The 27,525-nt window shown below is 54.4% G+C and overlaps 9 protein-coding genes across 9 annotated transcripts in view; 6 read left to right on the top strand and 3 right to left on the bottom strand.

Annotated features, from left to right (window-relative positions):
• Positions 1–571, top strand: part of M421DRAFT_65209 (uncharacterized protein) — a gene marked incomplete at both ends in the record, with an annotated part of 1,700 nt that extends 1,129 nt beyond the window's left edge. The window contains one exon of the mRNA XM_033596228.1: positions 417–571. Coding sequence (XP_033447552.1) covers positions 417–571 — 155 coding nt within the window. The remainder of the gene's footprint in view (positions 1–416) is intronic.
• Positions 572–1,464: 893 nt separating this feature from the next.
• Positions 1,465–2,485, bottom strand: M421DRAFT_176557 (uncharacterized protein). Its single transcript, XM_033587845.1, has one exon. It carries the CDS (start codon positions 2,094–2,096, stop codon positions 1,581–1,583), a length of 516 nt encoding a protein of 171 aa, XP_033447551.1. The 5' UTR covers positions 2,097–2,485; the 3' UTR covers positions 1,465–1,580.
• Positions 2,486–5,082: 2,597 nt separating this feature from the next.
• On the bottom strand, positions 5,083–5,783 carry M421DRAFT_6089 (bola-like protein; the record flags this gene model as incomplete). The annotated part of the gene is made up of 2 exons (XM_033595830.1): positions 5,083–5,247; positions 5,499–5,783. 2 exons carry the CDS (start codon positions 5,781–5,783, stop codon positions 5,083–5,085), a joined length of 450 nt encoding a protein of 149 aa, XP_033447550.1.
• Positions 5,784–6,603: 820 nt separating this feature from the next.
• On the top strand, positions 6,604–7,514 carry M421DRAFT_176379 (uncharacterized protein). The gene is made up of 2 exons (XM_033587844.1): positions 6,604–6,956; positions 7,017–7,514. The coding sequence occupies exons 1-2, from the start codon at positions 6,739–6,741 to the stop codon at positions 7,261–7,263; spliced, it is 465 nt and encodes a 154-aa protein (XP_033447549.1). The 5' UTR covers positions 6,604–6,738; the 3' UTR covers positions 7,264–7,514.
• Positions 7,515–13,871: 6,357 nt separating this feature from the next.
• M421DRAFT_176189 (uncharacterized protein) lies at positions 13,872–14,989 on the top strand. The gene has a single exon (XM_033587842.1). It carries the CDS (start codon positions 14,026–14,028, stop codon positions 14,692–14,694), a length of 669 nt encoding a protein of 222 aa, XP_033447548.1. The 5' UTR covers positions 13,872–14,025; the 3' UTR covers positions 14,695–14,989.
• Positions 14,990–15,283: 294 nt separating this feature from the next.
• Positions 15,284–17,528, top strand: M421DRAFT_93179 (carbohydrate-binding module family 21 protein; the record flags this gene model as incomplete). Its single annotated transcript, XM_033598092.1, has 2 exons — positions 15,284–17,137; positions 17,199–17,528. The coding sequence occupies 2 exons, from the start codon at positions 15,284–15,286 to the stop codon at positions 17,526–17,528; spliced, it is 2,184 nt and encodes a 727-aa protein (XP_033447547.1).
• Positions 17,529–18,450: 922 nt separating this feature from the next.
• On the top strand, positions 18,451–20,110 carry M421DRAFT_421684 (Emopamil-binding protein). Its single transcript, XM_033592913.1, has 3 exons — positions 18,451–19,173; positions 19,346–19,415; positions 19,749–20,110. The coding sequence occupies exons 1-3, from the start codon at positions 18,570–18,572 to the stop codon at positions 19,891–19,893; spliced, it is 819 nt and encodes a 272-aa protein (XP_033447546.1). The 5' UTR covers positions 18,451–18,569; the 3' UTR covers positions 19,894–20,110.
• Positions 20,111–20,897: 787 nt separating this feature from the next.
• On the top strand, positions 20,898–22,390 carry M421DRAFT_176174 (uncharacterized protein). Its single transcript, XM_033587840.1, has one exon. It carries the CDS (start codon positions 21,098–21,100, stop codon positions 22,175–22,177), a length of 1,080 nt encoding a protein of 359 aa, XP_033447545.1. The 5' UTR covers positions 20,898–21,097; the 3' UTR covers positions 22,178–22,390.
• Positions 22,362–27,385, bottom strand: M421DRAFT_421682 (uncharacterized protein). Its single transcript, XM_033592912.1, has 3 exons — positions 26,861–27,385; positions 24,941–26,809; positions 22,362–24,892 (listed from the first exon to the last, which is right to left on the bottom strand). The coding sequence occupies exons 1-3, from the start codon at positions 27,242–27,244 to the stop codon at positions 22,604–22,606; spliced, it is 4,542 nt and encodes a 1,513-aa protein (XP_033447544.1). The 5' UTR covers positions 27,245–27,385; the 3' UTR covers positions 22,362–22,603.
• Positions 27,386–27,525: the final 140 nt, after the last annotated feature.

Below are 27,525 nucleotides of genomic sequence, written 5' to 3'. Positions count from 1 at the left end.
AACGGACAGACTGGTGCAAACACCCAGACTGGTGCGAACGGACAGACCCAGACTGGTGCCAACGGACAGACAGGCACAAACACCCAGACTGGTGCCAACGGACAGACAGGCACAAACACCCAGACCGGTGCGAACGGACAGACTGGCGCACAAGGAACCAGTATGTATTCACTCAAGCTTTTCACATGAACATGAATATGAACAGGGCTGACTTCCTCCAGACGGCCAGCAGACCGGTGCTCAGGGCACACAGACTCAGGGAGGCGCTGCCGCTGCCGGTGGCAACGCTGCTGGCGCTGCCGCAGGTGGTAACGCCGCTGGCGCTGCCGCAGGTGGTAACGCCGCTGGCGCTGCTGCCGCAACTCCCTCAGCCGCCGCTGCTGGCAAGGGCAAGGGCAAGGGCAAGGGCAAGGGAGCTGCTGCCGCTGGCGCTGCTGGTGGTAACGCTGCTGCAGGTGGCAACGCCGCTGCAGGTGGTAACGCCGCTGCAGGTGGTAACGCCGCTGGCGCCGCAGCCGCCGCTGGTGGCAAGGGCAAGGGCAAGGGCAAGGGCAAGGCCAAGAACAACTAAGCATCTCACACCATGATCGCAGAGGAGTGAGGGCGGTGTGACTGGCTCACGGATCACTCTCCCTGTACGGATGAATTATGGGTAATGCTTGCGCGTATTTGATCTTCAACTTGCTTAATGAGTGTTCAGAGGAAGCGTAAATAATCAAGATGCTGAGTAGTTAGTTCAATGATGTTTAGCCTGCCTTGACAGTGTTGTATTTTGCTTCTTTGATTCTGCTTCTTGATTCATGCTTGAAATAGCGATGTTCGGCCGCTGGAGAGGTGACGTTGGCAGCCGGGGGTCGCAGGTCTCAGTAGAGTTTGACCTTGGTGTTTCGAGTCACCCCTGAGCCCACTGCTCATACACGAATTTTTGGATGCCGCGAACCCATGGTCCAGGTTACGCACGTCTTTATAGACGCAATTTTATTGTCCTGGTGGCTCATCATCTTTGCTGGTTCACAATGACGCCGCACGCAGAAGCTCACGGCACGCATCTTCGTGCGTGTTGCTCGGCGGAGTTCTCACAGACCGATACGTAATTTATTGAGGTTGATTTCAAAATGTGCTCATAATGCAACATGTAAGCGTGCTTGAATGACTGCATGAATCGCGATTTAATCAGGAAAGAAATCGCTGCGCACGTTCGGAGGGCTTCGACGCGCCATACGCCGATTGCGTTAGAAACAACGGAACGGTTTGAGCTTTACAGTGTGTCCGGATTCAATTTTTCGCAAGGGAAGCAATACATATGCTGGCTACGAGGTATTGCTGTCACGTGTCTGTGTTCGGGATAATCTTCTGGTTGGAGAGAGAATTCCTTGTGTGATAGAACTGATGCGATTCTGAACATGAGGCCCCTCCGGCATATTCCAATTATGCATTCTCAGTCAAACAATAGTTTGAGTCTCTACACACTGTACCATCCAATGCTTCAAGAGGAAATGCTCTTCTTGATGTGCGAGCGCACAATTGTATACTTCTATGGGCTTCGTTTCGCTTCCCACGCCCCCTACTTCTGGCAACTTCTATATAGGCTTTCTTCCTAGAATTTTTGCCACAAGCAGATCGAGAAACAATAACACCATGAAGACAGCGGCTGCATACCAGGCGGCAGGTGTAAGACCCTCGCAGATCTTTAGGCAGGTAAAAACTCTGCTCTGGCGAGCCGGTGCGGTGTTGGCTTTCTCGATGTCAGTGTTCGGGCCGGTGATGTTTATGGAGACTTTCGACGTAGGTTGAGCAGGTGAAGATTTTTCATCAGAGGGCGTGTATGCGGGTGGAAGTAGTGATGGTGTCTTGCTAGACATTCTGATAGCGTTGAGGTGTTGGTGTTGGTGCTTGAGGTTGAAGTGCCTTTGGGTGCAGAGGAGATCGGTGATATGAGATCGGATACCGTTGGTGGACGGGTTATGTTGACCTGGTACTTCGTACATATTATTGACCCGCCTTGGCCACCGCCTCCGGATGCAGAAGTTGCTGGCGACTAGTGCTCTTTGCTCGGTCATACTCCACTTTTTGCCTGTAATTAAAGCTCGTATCATGGTGTGGTTATCGATGATGCCGGCAGAATTATTATGCACCGCCAAGAGGTCGATAACCTGTACCAGGTCAATAACCCGACCACCTACGATAGTCAGGATGAACTGTAATTTATACGGGTTTTTTTCCTTGTGGGATTGCGCGGCTGAGCGCGGAGGTGAGCCACTGTTCAAGAGTGGAGCAGATCCCTATCGACGCTGGATGGGTAATCTCTCAGACCAGTAGTCGAAGCTACTACTTCGTACGCATACGAAGTAATTTGGAAAAGTGAAGCTAGCTGTTCGCTACTTGTGGAAAGCCTGTGACCAACGTGCGTTCCGACTAATTTGTGTCAGAGTCGGTACGATCGCAAAACTACGACAATGTAAAATCCGTTGCCAGATTATCGTGATGAATCTAAGTAACTTAGTAAGTGGTTTTTACTGTCACTCCGGATCGAAATTGAGCTGTGGTGCAGCCGACACCAATTGTCATCGCACTGGACCTTAGAGATATTTCCATGATTGTACGTGCGCATTCCAATAGCACAGGTGCAGCTCTCATTGCCCGGACTTTTGAAATTCAGGAAATGTAAGTGGATTATTTGGGAAAAGATAATAAGCTTTCGTAATGATGTTGATATGAGGCTTATCTCGGAATTCTCATGGACTGACTGAGGTGCAGATGGTATGTCGCAGTGGAGTGAACCACGCGCATATGCAGGAAGAATCGAAGGGTTAAATTGAAGTTGTATTGTGTGCAGCTACGAACAGTGGGTATACATGAGTGGCTGTAAACAGCGCTAGTGCAGGATAGGTAGTCGCATCTCACCAAAGGTGAGGCGCAGTTGCCTGAGGCAAGAGAGACTCAAATCTATGATATGATAAGAATCGTTCGATATTCTTATATGTGTTGGTCTGATAAGCTGTGTCGTATACAAAGGTGGTAACGATTGATTCGGTTCCATTGGAGGCACAAGCAGCCACTCATCAATACACCGCACTGTTGAGCTAACGGTCCAGATAAGAGTTACTCCACACAGGCTGATGCGACTTCAAAGCTTACAGCTGTTAAGGTGTCCATGATTGCAGCACCCAACATATCCATCTCACTGGGAAACATCATCAGCCCCATCACCCTGCCCGTGATCAACGACAGCCATAGTCCGGGATCTGCACCATAGGCTCTTTCTGCCCTTGGTATATCTGCATTTTTTCAAGGTGCAAGCCCTCTTACTAAGGTAGTTTTCGTAATTTTCAATGTAGTTCGGATTGGTATAACCCGGGCCGTAATAAAGTTTAGCAAACTCGATACTATGCGTCACTCCAACAAACACTTATGATGTATCTTTCAACAACGATATAAACGATCAAGAAGTGGGGAGAGAGTGAAAATCGAGTATCGCGGAATGAAGTCTCTTTAGCTGGACATAACGCTGAGGCGGATTAGACATCAAGTAGGTGGCGCGCGCCCACAAATACACAGAAGACTTCAACTGGCGAGTACAACATAAGCAGTAAGATCTTGATTGCAAGCGGGCCTGAAATTGTTCCACAATCTGGAGCAGTCTCTATATCGTATCGTATGAACGAACGAGCCTGGGGAATGTACGATGCTGCCCAGGTGTCGTTATAGTCCCGGCCCGAGTCGCATCTATGGACTATCAGTACTGACCCTAAGCACTCGTGAGTAACTGGTTCTGGGATAATGCATCCACAATAATGCGCAATGACGACATAAATAAGGGAGAGGACTACAGTATTTGGCAAGGGGCTGAGGTCACACGTGCAAGCCTCCAATACTGTCTTGGTGGGCTGGATAATTCTAGTAATAGCGGAGTATATAAAGGTGGTGATAAAGTATTCCTGGATTGGCGTATGTAAGAAAAGCTTTTGATAGTCATAAATTTGGGTATAGGCTGGAAGAATTCGCGATATAGCTACAATCGTAGGTGCGTAGAGGCGCAGCAATTAGAGCATCTGCACTTGCCTTAGATCTGGCCATCGTAAACCAAATCTGCTGTCGAATCATGAAGAAAGTCTCCCATTTACGCAACCAAGGGAGTTAGGCGATGGTGAGGAAAGGACATAGTATCAAACGGTGGCTGCGAAGACCCTTACCGTAGCCGTATACGTCCCGTTGGCAACGCTGTAAAGACCTGTGTATTTGGTAGGATTTGAAATGCCACCATTCGTCTGAGGCGTTGAGTTCTTGAGCGGAAGAGGTCCAATTATCATGCTGTCTAGAAGATTTGTATCGATCAGGGGAACTGTGTAGTGGCAGAAGCTCTTCCGATTGAAATCGACTACCCCCGTTTATTATGGAAAAAAGGAGCCACCTCTACACCCACCGAACATATCATTGCTGCGTAGCGTAGTCAATGTTTTGGGATGGCAGCTCTTCTATACTAGCGGCCTATTACAACATACCGTCAGGACGACGCTAATTTGCATGGGAAAGCCACGTCCGGCTCATTGCGTATAACAAGGAGGCATATCCTGCAGAAATCCACAATCACCTACATATGCCGCTGAATGTTTATGTGATGTAGTATCAAACCTAGGCGAGAATGTAACCAGCTATGTGCAACTCTGATTGAAGCACCCTCTTACACAATTTCAACACATCGCGAGTATATACAGTTGCTAGACTTTAACAGCTTCTTTCGCACAACATTGGCGCAGGAAACCAATACTGAGTCACGACTGTTGTCGAAATAGGCGCTCTAGTGCTCAAATTCGAAAGAACAACCTCACTCAAAACATCAACAGTCAAGAGCAGCATCGCACCCAGATCGAGGGAATCATTGAAAGTATAGGAACATGAGGCGATGAGCACTGCCGTGGAGAGTGAGAGTAGGCTTCCAGAATAAGACAAGGAGGCTATAAAAGTTGGAAACTCTCCGCAGACGTTGCCACTGGCCTATCAGCACGCTGTGTCATGATTTCGCCCTTATACACAAACTCTTACACAGATCTTACAGATTATACGTGATTCTTCTCCCTCCCCTTATGCCGCTCTTGTCCTCAGCTGAACGCCATGCCACTGTGCAATTTCTTCCTTCAACACCTGATTAACCAGCTTGTGTTGCTTGATCACCGTCAAGCCCTGAAATCTGGATGATTCGATCTCGATCGCGTACATGGATCCGCAGCCGCCGCTGATGTCTTGGACCTAAAGTCTGGGTCAGCGTGCCATTCACACAGCATACTTCGTGCCATCTGATGCTACTGTCGCAGGTGTCGTCTCCGCACCATGACTTGTCGGCATGCCCTTCTCGTTCATCCCTCAACTCGTATCCCGAGTCTGACAACGGACATAGCCGTGGCCCCAAGCGCTTTGTGATAGATGACGTGCGTCTCAACACTTTCGCGTACACCGTTCGCCAGCACTCAGGCCTCCCTCCCAGCAGCAAGTCCACGCACCTCGAGTTTTGTGGGTTCCAGCTCTCCTTTGATCTTGTTGAAGACATGCAGTTCTGCCTCGTTCAAGAAGTCCGGGGGTTCTGGCGCGCCGCTTGCTTCTGTACTATATGCTTGGCTAGGTGCGTTCGTGGTCTGAAGTCGCGGTACCGCGGTCGCACGTATGCACTGAGGTCTGACGGCTGTCGCTGATGTCGAGAGGAGACGCGTGCTGGCGCGCATGCGAATCTGGGGCTGTACGCACGCGGAGGCTATGCGGCGAATAAGCATTGCTCTGGATGGCGCCATTATGTGCTGCACCTTGTGTTATTAGTAGGCGCATTGCGGGGTGCATAATGCGATTGACATCTGTCTGAACTTACAGGAAAGCACGCGACTGTTTACGTGCGGAGTTGGATAAGCCTAGATGTAAGTCGCGAAACTTCGTCATAGCTTCACGACGCTCTAGCGCCCAATCACGTGGCATGCTTATCGATGGACTTCTAATCTCGAAGCAAGCCATCTCCGAGCCATCTTCAAGCCATCACCGATGTCCATCTTGCTGTTCAGCTCCGCTATGTCAAACCTTCCAATTTCATCATTGCAACAATGGTCCCTCGCGATCTCAACAGAAAGTGAAATCATCCGATCGTACCATCAAAAGCTGAGCGCGCATTATTGGCACAGATGCATGCATATCTGGGGTGCAGAAGGTTTACAAATCGAGGAGTAGGTGCATCGCTCACCGCCGGATCTGTAACATGTACCTCCAAGTATCTGGATGTACTTCTCCACCCTCCGCTCTCAGCCCCCGCTGGTTCGGCCCTTGATAACAAATACCAAAGAATCTGCATGATCCCACAGAAAGGTCTCCAGCATCACCGATGTATGCAACGACTCGCTCTGCACGCTGACAGCACAAATCATTTTCCAGGGTACAATGCCCACAGTTTCCCCGCCTGGCGTCGATGGCGGGGTGCAGTTGTGTCCTGACACTCTGGACTTCTCAGCCCATGGGCCCATCTCACCATATCACGTTTTGATCGACACAGCCCGGCGCAGAGGTTGAACCCCTCTTTTTCAAGACGGCAGGTCGAGACTGACCAGCGCTGGCTAGGGTTTGCTGTCACATGAAAGCTTCAGGGTTCAAGAAGCTGCTGGGGACCCCTTAAAGCGCTAAGACGCCGCGGAGGATTAGGAGAGCCGCAAGATCTGCACTGATGGTGAGTAAAATGTGCAGAGGGTTCCGTGGTACGTGTTATCGATGGTCGTGGTACGCAAGCAGACACGTCGTGGAAAACTCGTCGTAGTGTTGCAGAGTGTGACGTACGGTGGTGCGATCTTGCGGCCCGATAAATCCCAACGCTCAGGTGTAAGACCAGTCCATCAGATTCTTAGACACTCCCTGATGAGGAGCGGATATGGAGATGCTTGCAGCCTCGAGTTGTTGGGAATGGAGATAATGCTCCCATCTCCGTTGCGGTAACGCCCGTCCTCCTGCCCCAGTTCTTGAGTCATTCGAGCACACTGACACATCTAGAGTCTTGCCGAGAAACAGGACGGCCATTACGACTGTACCGACTGCCGGATTCGACAAGCGCCTTACGAACCTTGTTGTGCGCTATCTGCACCACCTGCTTATGCCTGCCGGCGCGGATCATCCTTCGAGCTCGCATCTCGTCGCTTTTCCCAAGACGTCATGTTCAAGATCGATGGCGCGAGTTCAGGACAGTTGATGGGCGAGCGCAGTACAGTGCGTGGCATTCACAGCGCGTTGAGGGTTCGATAGTTAAAGATGTTCGTACTCATCTCGAAGATTTTTGGCCCACCTTCAACAGAACATGAGGGCCGGCTTCCGCTGCATTGCTCCCTCGGGCCGCATCTCACATTGTCGTCGAGAAATAATCACCTCCGCCACGGATGTCTACACCCGTCGACGCAAAAACACTTCGCGCGTTTAACGCTCATTTCATGTCGAGAATCTTCACCACCTCACTACCATGCCCAATCACTGTTCCCGGACCTCGCCTGTCTGTAACTACCGTCTAGCGTCTGCCATCGCGTCCTAGCCTCTAGACCACCAACCCGCTGCCCTCTCTTCTAGACCAACTCCTGTTATCATGCAGGGTCCACAATCCCTCCATGGGGAGTGATGCCTTGCATACACAAGACGATGCCAGCGGCTCCTAGAGTCTCGCAGACCAAGAGCTGTCACCGGAGCGTCTGGAGTCGCGACGACCCACTCTCAACAACTGTGTCGGCCGAGGCTTTGCCGCCAGCAAGTATCTAGATGGTAGCGGCCGTGATGCATGCAGAGCGGTGGAGATGGGTCGGGAGTGAGATTTGGGGGTGTGGAGTCTGGAGACGGTCTTCTGTCTCCAGTTTTGAGAGTTTGGAAGTCGAGGTGCAGGCTGGGGTAATGTTGAGTCTACACCAAGCCACTGACGGTGATGTCTGGGTTGGTCTTGGACGACGAAGAAGTGTTCCAAAGATCTTCGCCGTGTAGTCAGTCAGTCGTTGTTTGATCTGCCTTACAATTTCATGGTACAGATCTCGTCCGGTGTTGGAAGATTTGCCTCCGACCCGTAGCGTATCATGTGCCGTCTTGGTAGACCCTGAGCTGCACGTAACCGCTCAAGGTTCCTTCGCGTCGCCATCGCCACCAACATCGATTCGAGACGACGGTTGATCGTGTGCTTGCAGCGCACATCAAGTTTCCCAGTTATTGACTCGCCTCCGTATCCTGCCCCAGCTTACATACGTAACCTCCACCCGCTGGTTGGCGTGCAGCCACATGCAGCACAGCATCACAGTGCATCCGGTCCAGATCCTGCTGTCATATCATCGCATCCTCCAAGGCACTCGAACCGCTCACCTCACCTATTCCATCTCTACTAACGGTCCACGGCCCACCTCTTTTCGAGCTCAGGGCCCAACATGTCTCAAAGCAGACTGTGGCTTTCGAGGATTTGGCAGACCCTGATTGTCGTCCAGCGCTTGTTATGCACGACACATATCAGTGGCCTAGGTGGTGGTGTGTGGCTCGTAAGCCGGAATCAGTGTTTGTTTGTTGGGACATTGCCACTCTGCCTACCCGCCACTACAACAAACACCGAGACGCTGCGCCCGAATCTGCCCTTATTATCCCTGAAGCTCTTCACACCGGTGAAGGAGCTGGCGTCATATTTTTTGTTGCTTACTGCTGTCGCCATCTGCGAAATGCTATGTGTCCTGCAATAAGGTATTAGGTGCGGTTCCCGCTGGTGGGGCAGTTGTGGGCGAGGTGTGCTAAGAAACGTAGGCGTGTGCATGCAGCCGAAGCGCTAAGCTGTATTGCGGGCAAGTGCCACCTGTTCGCCCACTTTGCGTGCAAGGACCCTTGATGAGGGTCCCGAGCGCGCTGTGACTCTAATTCATCACGGACCACCAGATGTGTTGTTGAGGCTATGAGGATGATTTCCGAACATGTTTTAAACTCCGCTTGTACGACCTCACTTGCTGAATGTCATCTTGGATGTCACCGTCAGCGTCTGTGGTCTTGGAACCTCAATGGTTGAGATTCTGCCGGGGAGCCTTGTTCGTTGAGCTCAGTGATTTGCCCGAACAAACAAGAGATGCAGACATGCGCTAATGTGCGCAGTTACGCTGGATGCTCGGAGATTAGTCAGTCGTGACCCTGATGGGTATGCTGTCGTCGTACAGGGTATTGATTTCGTCACGTGCTTCATGATCGTCCATCTGATAAGGTGATGCGGAGTAAAGTTGCTACGCAAGGTGTCACGTCTGGCCTGCGTGACACACACGATTAGCGAGGGTGTCTGCGGAGAACTTGGGGAGATATGAGGTGCATTCCCAATGCACGCCGCATGAGTACCCCATATGTGGGCCTTAGCTTCAAGCGAGCATGTTTCTCATGCCTATCAGACAAGCTTGACATGTCGAACAAGAATCTCTATTAGCTTATGCCGAGCCTGTGTGATATCGGCCTGTCGCCGACCTACCATTCACGGATTAGGAAGCGTTATGCTGCAAGCACCCCTCTTCCTTCCCGTCACACCTTACTTCACCTCGGACTGCTCAGCCCAGCCGTGCTTCGAGTGCATTGGACCCATGCGCCGATTATTCTGTTCTCTGGGATTCCATCGTTTGCGGATCTATACATTGTGTCTGACATACAGGAGGAGGTTACTGAGCGGGGTTCTGATGTTTTGTTGAGGCGGGCATGCATGCAGCATTTGTGGAGAAGGCGTGACGCCTGAGCACGTTGTAAGCGGTGGGTATAGAATTGCCGAAACGTAGTTCTGACTGGGCGATGCGCTCTCTAGACATGTGTCGTGCATGTAACGGTGCTCGGTAGAGCTTCTCATATTCTGCAACTGTACCGAGCCGACTGAATACACTTAGTTTGAAGGCGTTTATCATTATTGAGGTAACTTTTGGGGCGATGCAGATTTTGACGAACATCGGTGTGCAAAACGCCAGCGCCCCTCTGGTTTCAGATTGAACATGGTTGTCATCCTCGCTCGAGAACCATCCTCGCCTGCGGTTTGGACCTGTCTTCGTCAGCGCCTTCGAAATTTGGCTTGTTGGCTCTGGGCGGTCCGGTCCATGCTGCCGTCCACACCGTTCAGTCTCTTGTCATGGCTTCATACCCCGCAGTGAGTCCTTGTCTGGACCCGATAATGTGCACTGGACAGGAGTCGCGCAATGTGTTGTTGTATTAGTCTTATCAATCACGTCTGACTTGGGGAAGGCTGATGTTACACAATGTAACCAGCTCCCAGACACGGCTGATAAGCAGCAGCCATATAGTGACAGCGACAGACTGTACGCTAGGGTGGTCTACCCAAAAAAGTGCTCACATTTGGTGAGTGAAGCGATAGTGACCAGTAATCGTGATTCAACGTGTTGAATACCGACTTGATGCGCATACCTACCCTGAAAGCTCATGTGCCGGGATCATGGTTGCATGTGTATGTAATAATGGGCGGACAACGACAGGCCCGGCTGTGAGAGAAGCCGAGTCTACCGGCCCGACCATGGATGGCGGATGGCCGAAGACCGACAATCAAGGCGCCAGATGCTGATGACGTCCGGCACGGGTGTCCCGGTCCAAATATCAGCGTGCCAACGAAGAGATCGAGTGACAATGGTTGTGAAAGGGGCGAATCCAGTGTCTAGTTGCCAACCCTGTTCTTGGCTCTATTTGTCGCACCGATCAGACTTGGTGGGTCCGGTAGCTCGCCGAAGCGCTCAGAGCCTCAAGCTGGCGCACGAGCAACATAACATCACACAGTTGCATCGTGATTGATATGATACAACAAGTCACCAGAGTCCTAGTCGCAATTTCCTGTAGAGCACTACTTTTCATTGGACTTCATTCACTGTAATAGATGCGTGCGCGTCTTCATGTTCCGTGCGTTCCGGGGTAATATCTGGATCTGGTGTCAAGACGCAAGCATCCATGCCACTTACGGTGGCAGACGCGAAGCAATCGCCAAATCGTCGTCCTTGAACGCTTTGTGTCTGCACCTTGGATGATGATAAGACCTTTTCCTAGAGAGTACTGGGATCTCTGGTTCTCAATGGCTAGCATGATGATGTGCTTCAACATCCAAAGCCTTGGCCATAAGTCGACGAGTCCGAGTTCGACACTTTGCTGGAGTTTGGCCGGTTGGTCGTCCAATTCGGTCCGCCAGATCCACGATTTTCGTGTAGGGGCTTTGGCGGGAATAACATCCACGTCAAAGATCACGGATGCGACGGCGTTTTCCTGACTTTCTGACTCTTCCACAAACGGGGACGAGGGATCCCGTATCCGCAGAAATCTCTGATACGGGTGCTACGCATGGATAGGTCGTTCGCAATCGAACGATGAGGCTCTTGAAGAGCGGTGTGTGGCGGGCGGATCGCAAGGGTTAGGTGTCGCCGCAGGCCGCGTCCTTGGAGTTTCGAGCAAAAAGAAAACGTTTGTGCGGCTTAGCTCACTGCTACACATCATGATTCGAATTGATGGGATATTCATTTGCGGCCAAGCGCTGTGTGACATCATGCATCGTGAAGACCAAAATCGATCGTCTGCAACCCCACATTGACAAAGGAGATTGCTGTCCGTGTGGGGATGCAATTGGCGAAAGGACCACTTCGAGCAACGTGGCCTGACGTCGTCTTCCATCAGGAATATCTTTCGACCGCAAGGAACCCTCAAGGAGATGAGGCTTCGGGTTTAGCCTCACGTCTCTTGCGCGGTCCATGTGTTTGTGCGCTTCTCCTGTCACCGTTGCATGTACAACCATCGGAATAGAGAGAACTAGGCAGCAGCCAGATATCAATTTCCGTCAGAGGGTGACGCTATACCGCTCTGCTCAGGTCGAACAGTAGACGACATTGTCGCTCAGAACCCAGTGGGCGATGTACTTCCGGTAATGAGGAGCGCATTGACATGTTGGCGTGGGCGCAAGCGGACTCCTGTTCATTCGTGAGTTCCCTGCTTTTTGGTGCTTTTTGCACATTTTCATGGTAATGATACATCAGTCCAGTCATGTAGTAAAATGAGCACGCCTGCTGGTCGTCGATATTATCCCATGCCTGAAAGAGTCAAGGTCGTCCACATTTGTGAGTAGCCCAAGGCTGTATTCGTAAGTGCGGTTTGGTGGTGTGCGCCGCACAATTTGTTGAAAGTTGAATGGGTCTGACTGCAGCTCGACAGTGGGGATACAGCAAATTTCATCTCGAGAACCCACTGCTTTTGTCTTCGGTATCTGCGAGATGCGCGCTTGTAAGGCACTGTAGCCGTGTTGATACATTCCGTGCCGTCTCGTTCTTGCGATGCCATAGGCGGAGGGCAGCTGCAACAGGTATAGCTCCCGCGGTGCTTAGGTCGAAGCTCGAATCGGTGATCGACCATATGGCAATGATCGAGTTGGGAGCAACGGTGGACTCGACGGGGCTACGGACAGTCAAGCAATACGGACATTACAGTGAAATGAGTGGGCTCGGCCCATGCTGTTCTGCCAGGCAAAACTTTCTGACGGCTATGGTAGGTGGGGCGAGCTCGGGACGCTGACCAGAATGCGGGATAGTGAGGCTTGGATCTCTGGTCTGGCCAACATGAAGAAGTTGGATACAGGCCGAAGAGAGGCGTTTCATATCGCGATAGGTTGAGATTTCTCGAGCTCCTTCACCGTGTTTGATCGCCATCTTAAGATACCAGTAGCCTGTAGGTAAGACCATAGCGTCCACCTGCGGGTTGATTCGTGGGCAGCAGGCCATATTGTCATTATCGGCTCCCTCATAACGTCCCAGTGATAAGGGCCGTAGTGTGGTGGGAGTTTGCGGTCCTGGACAGCTCACTTGCAGTCGCAAGAAGTGATTTCAGGTGTCAGCCGCCGATGCTTTAGACTCGCGACAGGCCGGACAATTCATGACCAGACTTGGACGCGCGTAGACGCGCGCGCGACTTGAGCATATTCCAGGGAACACACGGAGTTGCTGCAGTGGTGCTGCTAAAGGAACCCCCTTTGACAGCAGCCTGGAACATGACCTGACAGGACCACTTTACCACACACAGCACATCCACGGTGTTGCACTCTCGCAAGGTTTGTTAGCGCATCTACGAATCGGACAAGAGCGACGCCTGAGAGTGCGGGGAAATTGATGAAGTCGCTCGCACCGGCGCTTTACTCGGCCAATGATGAATTTGTAGAGTTGCAGTCCCAAGGCTGTCGTGAACAGGAGTGGCGGTCAGCGAAGCATGTCCTTGCGATGTTGCCGTGCCATCTGTGCAGCCTGAGCGCGCGATGTCCCCCAGCCACTCAGGACTCAGGAGAGGTCTTCCACGCCCCGTGGAGGTTAGGACGGGGTTGCTGTGGAGCGTTGAAAAGCTGGGTTGCTATGTTAGAGTTCTGTGACGGCTCGCTTCTTGACAGCAAGGGTTGCTTGAGGTGTGGCTTTGGCGCGGATGTCGCGAGATGATTGATTGGTTGCTAGCCGACATGGTCGTTCGCAAGCGGCAGGAGCGACGATCGCACCACTGATCAGTACAGTTCAACCATAGAGTTGATCGAAAGAGGTGTGGCTGCGAGTACAGAGCCGCGCCCTGCGTGGTCCGATCATTCAGGTACCGCAAAGGCTTCGTTCGGAATATTCAACAGAGGCCAACACTTGCAGTACAGAAGCAGCTGGCCTCGAGGACGGGGAATGCAGCCGTTTGCATCGAGTGACATCACCACCTGGCGTGTGCGCAAGCAGAAGCAAAACTGCCACAACGTTGGCCATTATTGTCGTGCGAGGCTTGTGCTCAAATGCAAACATGGAACGGTCTTCGGTCAGCGATGAGGCTCAGTGGCGCGCACATGTATCGCACGGGTCTACAAACTTGCACGGACAGCGCAGCAGAGGTGGCGTTTCTTGGAACCGCAGAGCGAAATGATGTCGACGTCCCCATCCTGCTAACCCCCGCGGTGGTGATCTCTCAGCCCATGTGGGCTAGAGTCGCGTAAGTGCGCGGACGCGATCAAGTCGGCGCCGCTCTCCAGGCGTGGGAGCTGGAATGAGCATGACTGAGGAGTGCTTGCGGGCGGCTTCATGCGAACCTACTCGCCGCTGCGCGGCTTTGGACGATGAAGTCCTGTTCCACCGTTTCGAGTTGCGGCCGTGCCAGACGTGCCGCATCCGCTGCGCTGGGGAGATTGTGGGAAAGTCGGTTCGGTCTGTGACCTCGACTGATAAAGAAGCTGAGGCCGTGCAATCTGATGGCGCCACCGCCGACGCTGCTATCTCCGTCCCGGTACCGTCAAGTCACCGGCAGTCCTTTGTTGTCCCCAGCGACTCTGTGGACGACCCCGCCGACGGCGCAGCCCTCGACCATTTGCTCGCATCCCAAGCATCGGCGCGCTCGCAGCTCTCTGCTCCCGCCGCCTGGAGGCCTGTCTACTCGACCGGTTGCTGCCGCTTGGCTTGCAGCCTGCGCGCAAATCCTTGGTCTGTTGGGAGGTGGATCGTGCTGCACGCTATCAGCTCGCTTGTGCACTGGTGCTGCAGCTACCCTGGTCAAGGCCGTGCGGCAAATCCTTGGTTGCTTCGACGGCCTGGGTCCAGCGATTTTCAGAGCACATCCCGGCACAGCGACTGCCCCAATAGTCGCGGCCCTGCACCTCACCTGCGCTACCGCTCCTCAACACTCTCCCCTTCCCCGTCTCTGTCTCCAACACTTTTCTAGGCCTCTGCCAGCCTCAGGACCCTTTTAACTGGCCCGCCTGCAGTCATTGATCGGCTTCGAAACTTGCGGCCCTCTTGGTCTTGTCTCTCCACACCCCAGCAGCCTTGCCCTCGAGTCGTACTTTCCTCGCCCGGTATCAGCCCATCTGAACCCACGGAAACCACCGGCCCTGCCCCCATCGCAGTCTTTCACCGACCGAAAGCTGCCGCATCACTCGTCCCGCGCCCCCCTCACAGGTCCGAGCCCATCCGCGGTCTTTTCGACGTTCTTGCAGCTTTGACTAGCTGCGACTACCCGCGTCGCGACCCTCCTACGAGAACGTGCTCCCACCCGCTCTCTCACCTGATCCTGTGAGTGTTTGTCCGCCAGCAGCGCAGTGGGTGACGATAAGAACAACAAAAAGCACGACATCATCGATTGCTTTCTCGTCTCGCTGCGTCTGGAACCGTCCACTATCAGACAGTCGCTAATAGAACCCCAGACGACCCACCCACCTCGTAATAGCTCCATTCTTCTAATGCGCCCGCAACCCTAATACCCTGCACTTCTCTATTCGTTCTGCTTCCCTCGTCCCCACGAAGCCGACCGAATGCCTTACACACCGCCCTCTCAGCGCTCGCCTGCTTCGTCCAAGCCGGCCAGCCCAATCCTCTCCCGCAACCATTCCTATGTCGACACACAGGCCGCCCAGTCACCTAGGTCCTCGCAACGGCCAGCGCTTCCGCGCTCAATTTCGTCGACGTCGTACCTGCACAAGCACCGTCGTTCGCCCTCGTTTCCCATCACCAACCCCGTCTCCAATGGAACTCCGGTCGATGGCGGCATGGTAGAGTCGCCGACGGACGCTCGTCGAAGCCGCGGCTCTACAAAGGCTAATGGTAGCATCCGCCCGTCTCCTCTTCCTGTGAACGATTCTCTGATACCGTCAGGTGCGATCACCACTCCTCCTGACTCGTCGGACGATGAGGACCGGGGTCGCAACGTGGGCGATCTGAAGGATCTCGAAAAGGCGCTGCAGCACATCAACGTGAAGAGGATCTCCTCCCCAGAGCGAACCAAGGCTCCCACAACACCGTCCAACACACCTCAGCTCATGACAGCGGCACGATCACTGTCGGCCGAGGCACGCAAGATTGCTCACTCCCGCTCATCAAGCGAGATCATGCTCTCTAAGCACAACATTGAGCCACTCGATACCTGCCCAGTCATCACAACATCCTCGGACGACAGCGACGAGGAAGACGATGGGCTACGGATGAAGCCGCCGCTGCTTCGGAAGAAGTCCGGTGAGCTTGTCAAGCCTGCTCTTCGACCCGCCTCGCGACGCCGGCCGTCGAGCATGCCTGGCACGCCCACTTACTCCAAGGCTGTTCACTTCAATGAGGAGATTGAGCAGGTACGGCATTTCCTGTCGGTCGACCGACCGATTGCTGTCAGTGCTGGCTCGTCGCCTGTTGAATCGGCATACGAGAGCGAGAACGAGTACCCCTTCGATGACGACTCCAAGTCTAAGACACCGGAGTGGGAGATCAAGCTGGCCAACTGGCCCGCGACTGAGTCTTACGAGCGACAGACTGCACCTGTACGAGTCGAGCGTATTGCCCTTGCTTCGGACAACCAGACTCTTGTTGGCAACATCGCTTGTGCCAACATCTCTTTCCACAAGTTCGTCGTGGCTCGCTTCACTCTTGACTACTGGAAGACGACGTCTGAAGTTGTTGCTGAGTTCAATCACGATGTTCGTAAGAAGCAGGTCGATGATGGCTACGATCGCTTCAACTTCAACATCAAGCTTGCTGACCAGGCCAACCTTGAGTCCAAGACTCTGCTACTCTGTGTCCGTTACCAGTGCAATGGTCAAGAGTTCTGGGACAACAATAACTCGATCAACTACCAGGTTGACTTCTCCAAGAAGGTCAAACAACAGCAGCCCAAGCCAAAGCGTTCCAACAATGGTGGTCTTGGTTCGATTCCTCGTAGTCGTCACTCACCTCTGACGTCTCGCCCGCGCTCGGCTGCCACTATTGACGATGACTTTGGCCACGACTTTGAGAACAAGTTCCAGTTCGGCAGCTCTGGTCGCATTACAGGCGATGCATCGTCATCGACGATTCGCCTCAAGCCCAAGAGCAAGCAGCGCGCCCATATCTACCCTGATCAGGGCGCTCGTCGCTCCCAAGGCGGCCAGGCGTTCTCGTCCAGGTATGACTTCGGTGCTTCCCTGTCGGCTGCCTTGACCACCGCTCAGACTACCCTTGGCGACCGCAGCGGCCTCAAGGTCAACACTGGCAACAAGGGCTACTTCGATCGCCCTGCTCCTCTTCCCAGGTCGCACACCACCGGCGCCCCCGTTATCGGAACCCGCCCTGATGCGCTGTCCTCTGATAGCAAGCCCGATCTCCAATCCGCAGAGTACAACGAGTTGATCCAGAAGTTTTGTTTTGTACGTTCCCAGCCTCAACAACCCGGCAAATTGGCCTAGACGGATACTAATACGGCTTCAGTTCGGCACACCTACCGGCAAAGGCTCTCCCAAGGCCACAACGCCCTTGATCAAGAACAGCCACAGTGACGGGGCGGATGAGTACATCACCAGTGCTCAATCGTCTGCCACCAGCAGCCCGCCCTCGCCCGCTATGCCTGTCATGGTAGACGGTGCTAATGACATCAAACCTTCCCGAACTCCCTCACCGTTCCTAAGTCGCTCTACATCTCCCGGTCCCGTCACGGGGTCCGCACCTGAGGACCTTCTCGCCTCTCAGTATCAATATGGGTACAACATGCACGGTGGCATCTTCCCTGAGCGAAGCCACACACCTCAAGCATGTGTCTGAGCTGTGACTCACATCTCTCCGGGCAGCAAGGGACAAACCCTCACGCCTTACGAATCTTCTTGGACACGAAGCCACGCTTACGACCTGACTGATTTCGATACGTGGAGCGGACGTTGTTGGGTTACCAGCGACCGCGCGCTCACGAGTCTTGTTCTTTCCGGTAAATTGTCGTTGCCTGGCCACTGTTGTTTCTCTCCAATTTTCATCAGGGCAATCGGTTTTCCAGCATTACCTCCGGACGGCTTCCTTCGCTGCATTTTCCGGTTGACCTTATCGCACAGCCGGCGTTCCTGGGACTATTATGGCGTTCCTCGGTATTCCATCTCTTGCTTATTTTTCCTAAACCATAGATTGGTTTTAATTGCGCTATCGTTTCAGCAAACCTACTCTTGTTATGGAATTCCCGTCAGTCGTTTCCAACGGATGGGAACGGAAAAGTCTGGCTTGCATTGCATTTTGAGCGATTCCCTCATTCTTACAGACCTTCGAGTCTTCGTACATAGGCGGCAGGAGTAGGTGTGACAGAGAATGCGATCATGTTGTTGCTACTAGTCGTTGCAAATTGTCGTCATCGGTTCGGTCGCGTTGAGAGGATATCCCGTACGCTCCTTGTGGTGTATTTTTACAACGGCCGGAGTTGTTGTGGTCTGCGTCTGGCGGAGCTGTCATCAGTAGCTCAGATACAAAGCCAATACAAAACACGGAAACACTCTGTATATACTTCTTCCGCATCGTGATCCAGCTCCACAGTAAAGAGCCCTCGTGAGCACTTTTTTACCGCCCGACTGTGACGCCCTGCGGTCTGGATCGTGAGTTCCGGTCGGCTGACAGCAGTGACAGGTCCGTGTCCCGCCCACCGCCTTCCTCTTTCGACCAGCTCTGCCCCACGTAAACAACCATTGGACCCTAAACATCGTCACTTCTTACACCAACTTCTTTTGGGCCTCATTCGAGTTCCTTCCGTCGAGCATCGAAAAAAACGTGGAGAAATAGTCCCCGGACAAGTGCTCCGCGTGCACGCCAACGTCGAAGATACGAACCATGTCATTTTGGGGCAGTAAAACGGCTCCCCCGCCTCCACCACTTGCGCCGCCTGTCATCGCTGCTACAGGGCCGCAGATCGATGCTACGACAATTGTCTCGCTGCTCGGAGTCCTTACACTGCTCGGAGGAGCTTATGGGGGGAGCATCAAGATCCTGCCGCACACCACGACTCTAAAGACGCGTGTCTTATTCATCTGGCACCTGTTCGATGCGCTTGTCCACTTCGTGTTCGAGGGCAGTTTCCTCTGGAACTGCCTCTTCGTCTCCTACGCTCTGCCCACGTCCTTCACCGCGCAGGCCCAGGCGAGGAAGGTCACGCTGTTTACACCACCGGATGTGTACTGGCTGGGCAAGCAGGACTTGTTGTACGGCGCGAACTATGGTACCACGCCTTTCAGCAAGCTATGGCAGGAGTACGCAAAGGCGGACAAACGATGGGGCGGTACAGATTTGACGATCATCAGTCTGGAGTTGTTGACGGTGTTCGTGGCGGGGCCATTGGCGTTGTGGATATGCTTTCTGCTGAGCAAAGACGAAAAGAAGGGCGGGCTGAAGAAGTGGTTCTGGATGATTGTGCTGGCCACAGCAGAGATATACGGAGGTGAGCCACCTTTTCAATTTCCCCCCTGAAACGGTCGGTGGGGTGCATACTGTGTGCAGTGCACTCTGATTTGGTGAGGCGGATGTGTGGGTCCGCCGGTGGTGCGAAGTTGTGTTGCGTGCGTTGGCATCGGGAGACTGCGAGGCTGACACGTGGTTCACCGCTCCACCAGGCTGGATGACTTTCGCTCCTGAATGGTTGACTGGCAGTCCAAACCTCGACACGTCGAACTGGATGTACCTGTAAGTGGTATTTCTGTCAAAAAAACCTCCTATCTTTGCAGTGTTGTCGCTGCACCGCCAAGTTGGCGGTGCGAGCACCGATGTTCTTCTGCCACTTGCTTCGCGTCAGCTTGCACAATTCTTGTCTTCACAAGATGTTGCGAGGGGATTTCCGGCAGAAAGCAACCGGGTCTGCCCCATCCCGCGGATCCACGTACCCACTTCTCGGTGGCGATTCTCACCGAAGTCATGCTTCGCCGGCGAAATTGCCGAAGATCTTCCACTTCGCTGTACCAATCATGGCTACATTATTGATTGACCAAATGTTGAGCATCACTAACACGGCCGATGCAGTTATCTGTACCTTCTCTTCTTTAACGGCCTCTGGGTTGTCTTCCCGGTGTGGATCCTGTGGGAAGCATACCGATCTATCAGTGCTGGCATGAGCCAGGCTGAGATGGTCGACCTCGTAAACTACCTGGGCAAGAAGGACGACTAAACCAAAACCTCATCGCTTAAGCTTTGGAGACGCAGAAGATGGTGCGAATCCGGGTACACATTTGGCATTTCTGGGTGTAAGAAGCATAGCGCGGCGAATTTGCAATACTTGTCTGTGCCTCGAATTATTTCACTTTTTGCGACATGCAGCCAGAGTCACTGGCATGGTAATTGCCTCTATAGTTGTCTTTCTTCATCAGTTTGCACGCAACCCTCCCCCCACGACCCGGTACGTTTTCTTGAACTCTTTCCCTGCTTCCAACACCCGTCTGGAACATCGCAGCTCCGAGCCACTTTCCCCCGATACTGCTGCGTCTGAATGACCAAGACAACCAATGTGACCACGAGCCCTACAGCAAATATGACCTTCATGGTGGGCGATATTGGTTGTTTGACGAGAGGACAGAATCTGAAGAGTCCGGTACCACTCGGTCATTTCTCTCCTGAACTCTGATCCAACCCGCAAGCCTACTCTTACCGATCGAAGATTTACTCGACTCACTAAAGGGTGTGCGCTGGATAAACATGCTCGCATACACTTGCGCAGGAATTCGCTTGTTTCTGCACCGTGGATCGAGGCCTGCGTGCGCCACAGCACGAGACACTCTCCCCAACAAGCTCACTAGTGCCAGGAATATCAGTTCTATTGTGCTGGCTGCAAGGTTCGTCTCATGCGGCACTTCGTGAGTCTGCTCAATATGACCAATACCCGAGCAACAACCACAACACTCGTCGCAAACATAACGCCGCGCGGAACCCACGCCCCCCAACCACCCATGGCCTTAGTTCAGGAAGGGACTGCAGTCTCGAGGAGAACTCTGGGTGGCGAGGTAAGATTGGGGGTTGTATGCGGAGGTATTGTTTTCATTGTTGGTTGGGAGGGGAGGAAAGATGTCGCGTCTTTGGGTTAGGGAATCTTGGGAGTTGTGGAGGGGGTTTGGTATGGGTTGCTGAGAGTGGGGAAGCGGATTTGGAGTGAGCGAGTTCTTATTTTGATAGAGGGAGTGCAGAGGTGCGGATATTGTCTTTTGGGGGGGTGGGGTGTTGAGGCGGCGTGTGCGGCTTTCCATGGGGCATCTTCCTTTTCGATGTCTGGCATGGCTCTTTTTCACGTCCCCGGATGGACTGAGAGGTGGGAGTTGACTGGGCATTCCTGTGGTGCGGTGGGTGGAAAGTTAGTTCTGCGGTATTGGTAGTATACAGAGATGCAGTTTGAGGGCAGTGGTCGCCTACAGGGCGTTGCCAAGTTTCTTTGGTACGTGTGTAGGATGTGGACTTGCGCTGTGGGTCGATCATGGACGCTGTGCATGTCATTCGTGAGCCTTTGCCACTCCTGTGTCGTGAACGCAAGAGACGAATATGCAGCCGCGAACATACCGCGTGTAGAAGGGTACGTCTCGGTACCACTCGCATCGCGTTGTGCTGAACCCTTTCTCAAGTTTCATCCCTCCCAGCTCGCCAATGGCAATATTCGCATATATCCGCGCGAAAACTTCGTCTTCTGTACCGTGGTTCAAAGATATCCGCGCTCCATTGCATCAAACAGATTCCCGAATAAACCTCGCACGCGACATATAAGAAGTCCGCCCACTCCAGCCCTTTCACATACACCAAACCCGACTTCAAATCTTCAGGTCCACTCAACCACCAAACTCCAGATCAAACCTCAGGACCATAAACCACAACCCCAAACACCACAACTCCCAACCAACCAACCAACCAACCCAGCACCCCTAAAAATGGCCGCCGACTTACCACCATCCACCATCACCCCCATGAAGTACGCGCACACCCTTTCCGGCCCTCCCCTCTCACCTCCCACGCTCCCCTCGGACTTGCAGAAACCCACCCCTCCACCACCAAACCCGCCAACGCACCATCAACACCGGCGCCTCCTCCTAACCCTCTTCGCGCTGGCGCTGATTGCGCTCACAATCGCACTGTGCGTGCTCTTCAACTCCCCTTCGTGTGCCACGCATACCGCGGTGTGCCAGGACCTGCTTCCGTGGGCTCACGGTGACACGAAGCGCAGTCTCGTGGCGGTGCGAAATATCGGTTTCACGGCGATGCAAGAAAGGTGGAGTGCCGGGATCGTGGGGCTGGGCAAACGCGCAACCCCCAGCGCTCGCTACGATGATGATCTCGTGCTGGGAATCTGCGCGGGCGGGGCGGGAGTCGCGGTTGTGTTTGGGCTTGTGGTGAGCTGGGTTGTGGAGCGTGTGCGACGGGGCACTTCGATCAAACATAAAACCATCAGCGAGGGGGAGGCGGGGAAGGGGGCGTAGTGTAGTGTTTGGGAGGAGAGGGGGCTGGCGAGAGCTGGCTGGAGGGAAGGTTCTGGATCACGGTGGGAGTGAGGAGGAAATCGTGCGTTCTGGTCTGGGAGCGGACGAATAGCTTGTGATCCGGGCGTGTAGAAGCGTAGGACACGGTTCAAATCGCACTTTCTCGTGGTGCGAGGAGAGGGCTAGACGGACTTGGTAGCTTATCGGCCTAATATGTACCCTACGCTACACTACACTGCACGCTCCACACTCCATCTACTCTGCACCGCCCCGCACCACTTAAGCTTGCTGAACGACGAAAGGATTTACATAGATAATCGCGCTCCACCAACATCCCATATACATATTCATACATGTCACCCTTGCACCTGCACACAAAGTTCAAACAGCACGGCGAGCCGCATCACACGCCTTGGGTGTAGTCGGTCAGCTCCGAGTCCTCGCGCTCCTTCTGGTGCTCGTGCTCGTGCCGTTGGCTGCGGGAGTGGTGGTATTCGGCTCCGCGGCGGCTTTGGCTTTGGCTTTGCCTTTTGCGGCGGGTGCAGCTGCCTCGGTGGGTTTTGCTGGTGTGGGTTTTGCTGGCGTAGGCTTTGCTGGTGTGGCGGTCTTGCGCTTCGGCGCCGCGGGGGAAGAGTGCGATGGTACTGGTGTCGGCTTGGCTGCGCGGCCTCGCGAGCCTCTCTTGGGTGGCGAGGGCTCTGGCGGTGCTTCGGGTTCTTGTTCAGGCTCGTCTTCGGGCTCCTCTGACTCTTCGGCTTCAGCCTCGACCTCTTCTGCTTCAGCCATCTCGACGTCTTCTTCAGCCGCAGGCGTTGATTCGTCTGCCTCTTCTTCTTCCTCTTCCTCGTCCTGATCAACAGCATCCGCGCCAGCGTCAGCTGCCTCGTCGTCGCTGCTGACCTCGATGTAGCTCTTGCTGACATTACTCTTCCGCCCACTCTTCCTCTTCGGCTCGCTCTCAGTCGCAATGTGCCCATCTTCGCTCTCATCGTCGTCACTGGCAGCTCGCTTCTTCCTTGGTGTCTTGATCGGCCTTTCCTTCTTCTCCCTTTTCGGCCTGTCACCCTTCGGCTTCTTCTTACGAGCGCCCTCGGTACCATCGGTGGCTTTTCGCTTCTTGTTACGAATTGCTTTGCGCACCAATGGGTCCAGTTCCTCGACCAGGTCTTCGTCGATCCAAGTCCTCTTGGCGATATCTTGGGCACGTTCGTGCGACTCGAGCGCGCGGAAGATGCCAGAAGGCAGTCGCATTTTGCCGGGCCAAGATTGCATGGTCCAGTTGTTCTGCTCTTCCCAGGAGCGAATGAGGGCTTGCGAAAGATCCGACAGAACGTACAGATTCTCATCTGCTTGCTTCGACGGGGCTATGTTGTCGGCCACGCCCTTGACGCGTTGCGCGACGTGGAAGATGAGGGACAGGTTATCTTCTGTGGCAACGCACTTGAGGTAGTATAGAATATACTCTGACATGAGCTTGAGCGTCTCCGGCTCCGTGTCAAAGTCAGGGTGATGGGCGAGCAGGCTGAGAAGGCGAGAGAAAACGGTTTCAAGCACTGTCTCTTTTCGTGTTGCGAAAGCGGCACGCCGAGAGCGGATCCAAGTCAGCGTGCTGTCCTTCACACTCCGCTCAGGCTCGTGAGCGAAGAAGAAAAGAATAGTGTAGAACCGAGGTGGAAGGCGATTCTGCCCGAGGTACTTCATCAGCTTCTCAGCAAAGAGTCGGCGCACCTGAGGACATGGGTCGTGAGTGACAAGAGCTAGCTGTACGAAGTCTGCGGGCTTCAACAAGGCGTCCAGGCGCTTGTTGGTCGACAGCTTGAGCAATGCGTTCGCAGCCAGAAGCCTTTGGCGCGACTTGTGTCCTGCGGGAGTATCATTCGACTCCGATGCTTCACCATTGTCCTTGACAAGGCGGTTGAGCAAGGCGTAGGTGCTCGTCGCAGCCTCATCAAGATTGGCTTCGGATGGGAGAGAGCGCAGTCGGTTGATGAGTATCTTCAACGCCCACGTCCTGCCCAGAATATCATCGTCTGGGGTCTCTATCCATTCGACATCGGCTTCCTCAGTAGCCAAGTGCGGTTCGTGAAGGACTTTGCCGATTGCGATCTCGATGATAGCGTCCATGCTGTCCTCGCACTCGGCCTGAGCAAGTAGCACTAGCTGGCTGAGTGCAGCAAGTTTAGTCAACCAGTGATCGCCGTTGTACCTGAAGCCCTTGATGCTCTTGTCTAGGACCTCCTTGGCGTGCAGTTCTTTCTTGTTGTCACTGTGCATGATGATTGTAACGGCGTGCTTCGCTGCTTGCGCCGGCGCACCGTATTGCGCAAAGTTGAGGAAACTCTGTACCAGCTTGCGTCCGTCTTTCGCATTCATCGGAATGTCACCCGGGAACTTCTTCGCAAAAGCCGCGCATGCCTTCAGATCGTCGACTGCACCCGGGGGGTTGGGCGACTTCGCCGTGGGTGCCTCGTTTTCAAGAGTCTTACAGAGATCCTTGACGTGAGTGGAGAATACCTTCGGATGTGTGAGGGAGATCGACTTCAGCAGCTCGTGCGCTACGGCGCCGAGACCTTTGTCATCTGTGCGCGTGTATTCGATGATGGCGGAAACATGGCTCTTGTTGTAGGACAAGAAGGCGCATCGGTACAACAGAGGGTTCAAGACGTCTAGTAGCGCGGCTCCTGGCCCGTCTTCGATGCGCTTGCGTAGCTCTTTCTACGTGATGGTTAGACTGCAAGACAGGAAGAACGAGGGCAAACGTACGATGGATTTGAAGACCCTGCGGTAGTCGCTCGCGGGGTCGATACTGAAGCGTATCAAAGCATACGCACGACGGTCATGCGTCTTGGCAAACTTCCACAGCTCTTCAGTGGTCTTTGTCGAATCTGGGAATTGCTTGGCGTAGAAGGCAATGAAGCCCCCCAGTGTGGTCTTGGCTTCCTTGCCCTCTTTGCCAGCGACACCGCCATTGTACTGCTCGCAAAGCTGGAGGAAACGCTCCATGTATTGGACGTTGCCGACTTGGCTTTTTTGCTTTGCGAGAAAGACAACCTTGGCCCTTGGGCTAAGCCCGTGAACCAAGACGAGCAGCCGTTCCGTACGGAGCTTGTCGAGCTCGGCCTCGGTGTAGCCTTGACCACCGTTCGTTTGACTGTCCTTTACGACTTGCGAGGCACCATTCGTCGCCGCTCGTGGCTTCATGGGCGGGTATCCGAGTGGTAGAAGAGACTCGTACAATGCTAGGTCAATCTGGACATTGATGTCCACGTCGTTAACGTAACACGCCTCTAGGATCCTCGAAGGGATTGAGCCGAGCAAGTTGTTGACAGATTCATCTCCTTCGGCAATCGCACCAGAAGCCACGCCCCAGATGCGTCCAAGAAGGCCTGTTGTTGCTGAATAGACGATGCTCTTCTTGTCCTTGACTCGATCTGCAAGGTTGGACAGGATCGAGCCAGGCTCTGACATGCCGCCATTGCTCCCGAGCTTGCGGACAATGTCGTCGAAACCGAACAGCTCGACAGCTTTGACCGCAGCCAACCGCACCCTCTCGTCGCTATCGATCAGGCACTCGGCAAACGACTTGAGCAGACTCTGCTCTTCTTCAGGGTCCAGGCCGATGCCGCCAGCTGATGTTGTCAGTATGCGGCCGATGGCAGTTGTCCATGAAGCTCGAATGATGGGTGACTTGTCGTTCTTGCGCTGCAAGAACGAGTGGTAGGCAACAGGGTGTTGTGTAGGGAAGGAGTTGATGGAGGTCGGTGTAGTCAGGAAGTCGAAGGGTCGGTCCGCCTCTGAGCGCGCGAGACTCTGCGATGGGTATGCAACTGGGTCCAGCTGTGGCGGCGGCGGAGGCCCTGCCGCGCCAATACCAGAAACCATGTCTCCCAGCGTTTCCGTGGCCAGCTGCCGAAGCTGCACATTCTCTGTGCCCAGCTCGTCTACAAGATGCTGGACAATGTCCCGCAGCACGCCTGGAGCGCACTTCCACAGCTCTCGCAAGAGCCTGTGTGCCTTCCTCGCCTCGTGGATGTCCTCGTCAGACGGGCCCTTGGGCCCGTCTTCGTCAGCGTCTTCGCTTCCTGCGCGCCGCTTGAAGGACGGCCCAGAGTTTGTGAAGTCGACAATGACAGAGCTAAAGTAGTTGCCGACCAATCGCGCCATCTTGTCCTGGTTGGTGTTGCACACGCTCTTGGCCATGTTGTAGGCGGGTGGCGCATCCTTGCGGCGCAACGTTGTCTGTCTCGCATCGACTATGGCGCTCTTCTTGGCCTTGGAGCTGCCCAACGTGATGGGGTCGGCCCAGAGGAACTGCGCGACAATAATGTCCACGACATGGTGTGGAACAGCTCCAGCCTCGTCGATGATGGTAGACAGAAGTTCGGTCATGTTGTGCTCGACGTTCTTGCTCAGCTCCTCGGCCCCGTCATTGTTCGACGGGCCGGAGAGGACGTCGAAGCACGTAGTGAACAAAGCGGTCGTGAGCGCGTCGGCGCCCGGGAGGTCGTTGACGAGCAGGATGCTCTTCCACTCGGCGAGCGACCGCAGGACGTACAGGTGCTGGCTGTTGTAGGGGTGGGCAGGGTCGGCGAGGAGGGGCAGCAGCTTCGAGATGATGACGCCGAAGATTTCCTAGCAGGCGGCATTAGCATGGACCGGTGCAGCAGCCGAGAGTGTGCCGACCTTCAGCGTCTTCGCCGGGTACGGCGCATCGGGGGCGAACAGCCGCAGCATATCGACGAGACAGCAGCACGTCCAGGCGCGCACGCCCACGTCCTTGTGCTGCAGCAGACTCGGGCTGACTAATTCGGCCGCGACGGGCTCCAGCGATGGGCGGTGCGCCTCCTCCTGGTCGGTTGTGCGCAGCTCGTTCAGCAGCGCCTCCAGACGCGCGAGCACGTCGCCCACGCTGATTGGCTTGCCTGGCCGCCCGACCAGCGGCTGCTTGAACCTCAGCGGCCGCACGCCATCGTGTGCTTCTTCTGCCTCTTCGCGCTCGACTTCGGGCTCCTCCTCTTCTACCGCTTCGACCACCGCGGCAGCGCTGCGCCGGCTGCGTCGAGCCATGTCGTGTGTTGGCGCGTTGGCACGGGCAGGTGGCTATTCCAGTGTGGTGGTTGGAAGTTGGGCAGGTCGCACGCGTAGACGGGTGAGCGTTCTGCGCGCGCCGAGGGAACAGTCGAGGCGCGTCGCGCTGATGATGGTGCCGTTGATCGCTGAGAGACGGTTGAGGGGGAGCTGTTTCCGCGCCCAAGCGTGACGCGCTAGCAGGCACATAGATCCATGGACGCGTCTGTCCGTCAGAGCCCCACCCGCCGGTCGAGCCAAGGTCCAACCTTTCACCGCAC

This window comes from Didymella exigua, assembly GCF_010094145.1.
Source record: "Didymella exigua CBS 183.55 unplaced genomic scaffold M421scaffold_17, whole genome shotgun sequence".
Taxonomy (NCBI): Eukaryota; Fungi; Ascomycota; class Dothideomycetes; order Pleosporales; family Didymellaceae; genus Didymella; species Didymella exigua.
This window is presented reverse-complemented; position numbering and strand designations above follow the sequence as displayed.

Coding starts and splice junctions, on each gene's coding strand:
- M421DRAFT_176174 (XM_033587840.1), top strand. CDS start 21,098: ATGCAGTTTGAGGGCAGTGGTCGCCTACAGGGCGTTGCCAAGTTTCTT.
- M421DRAFT_176379 (XM_033587844.1), top strand. CDS start 6,739: ATGGTCGTGGTACGCAAGCAGACACGTCGTGGAAAACTCGTCGTAGTG. Junction 6,957..7,016: donor ATGCTCCCATCTCCGTTGCG/GTAACGCCCGTC, acceptor ACACATCTAGAG/TCTTGCCGAGAAACAGGACG.
- M421DRAFT_421684 (XM_033592913.1), top strand. CDS start 18,570: ATGTCATTTTGGGGCAGTAAAACGGCTCCCCCGCCTCCACCACTTGCG. Junction 19,174..19,345: donor CACAGCAGAGATATACGGAG/GTGAGCCACCTT, acceptor CCGCTCCACCAG/GCTGGATGACTTTCGCTCCT. Junction 19,416..19,748: donor ACGTCGAACTGGATGTACCT/GTAAGTGGTATT, acceptor CGGCCGATGCAG/TTATCTGTACCTTCTCTTCT.
- M421DRAFT_176557 (XM_033587845.1), bottom strand. CDS start 2,096: ATGATACGAGCTTTAATTACAGGCAAAAAGTGGAGTATGACCGAGCAA.
- M421DRAFT_176189 (XM_033587842.1), top strand. CDS start 14,026: ATGAGCATGACTGAGGAGTGCTTGCGGGCGGCTTCATGCGAACCTACT.
- M421DRAFT_421682 (XM_033592912.1), bottom strand. CDS start 27,244: ATGGCTCGACGCAGCCGGCGCAGCGCTGCCGCGGTGGTCGAAGCGGTA. Junction 26,810..26,860: donor ACCCGGCGAAGACGCTGAAG/GTCGGCACACTC, acceptor GCCGCCTGCTAG/GAAATCTTCGGCGTCATCAT. Junction 24,893..24,940: donor GCAGGGTCTTCAAATCCATC/GTACGTTTGCCC, acceptor ACCATCACGTAG/AAAGAGCTACGCAAGCGCAT.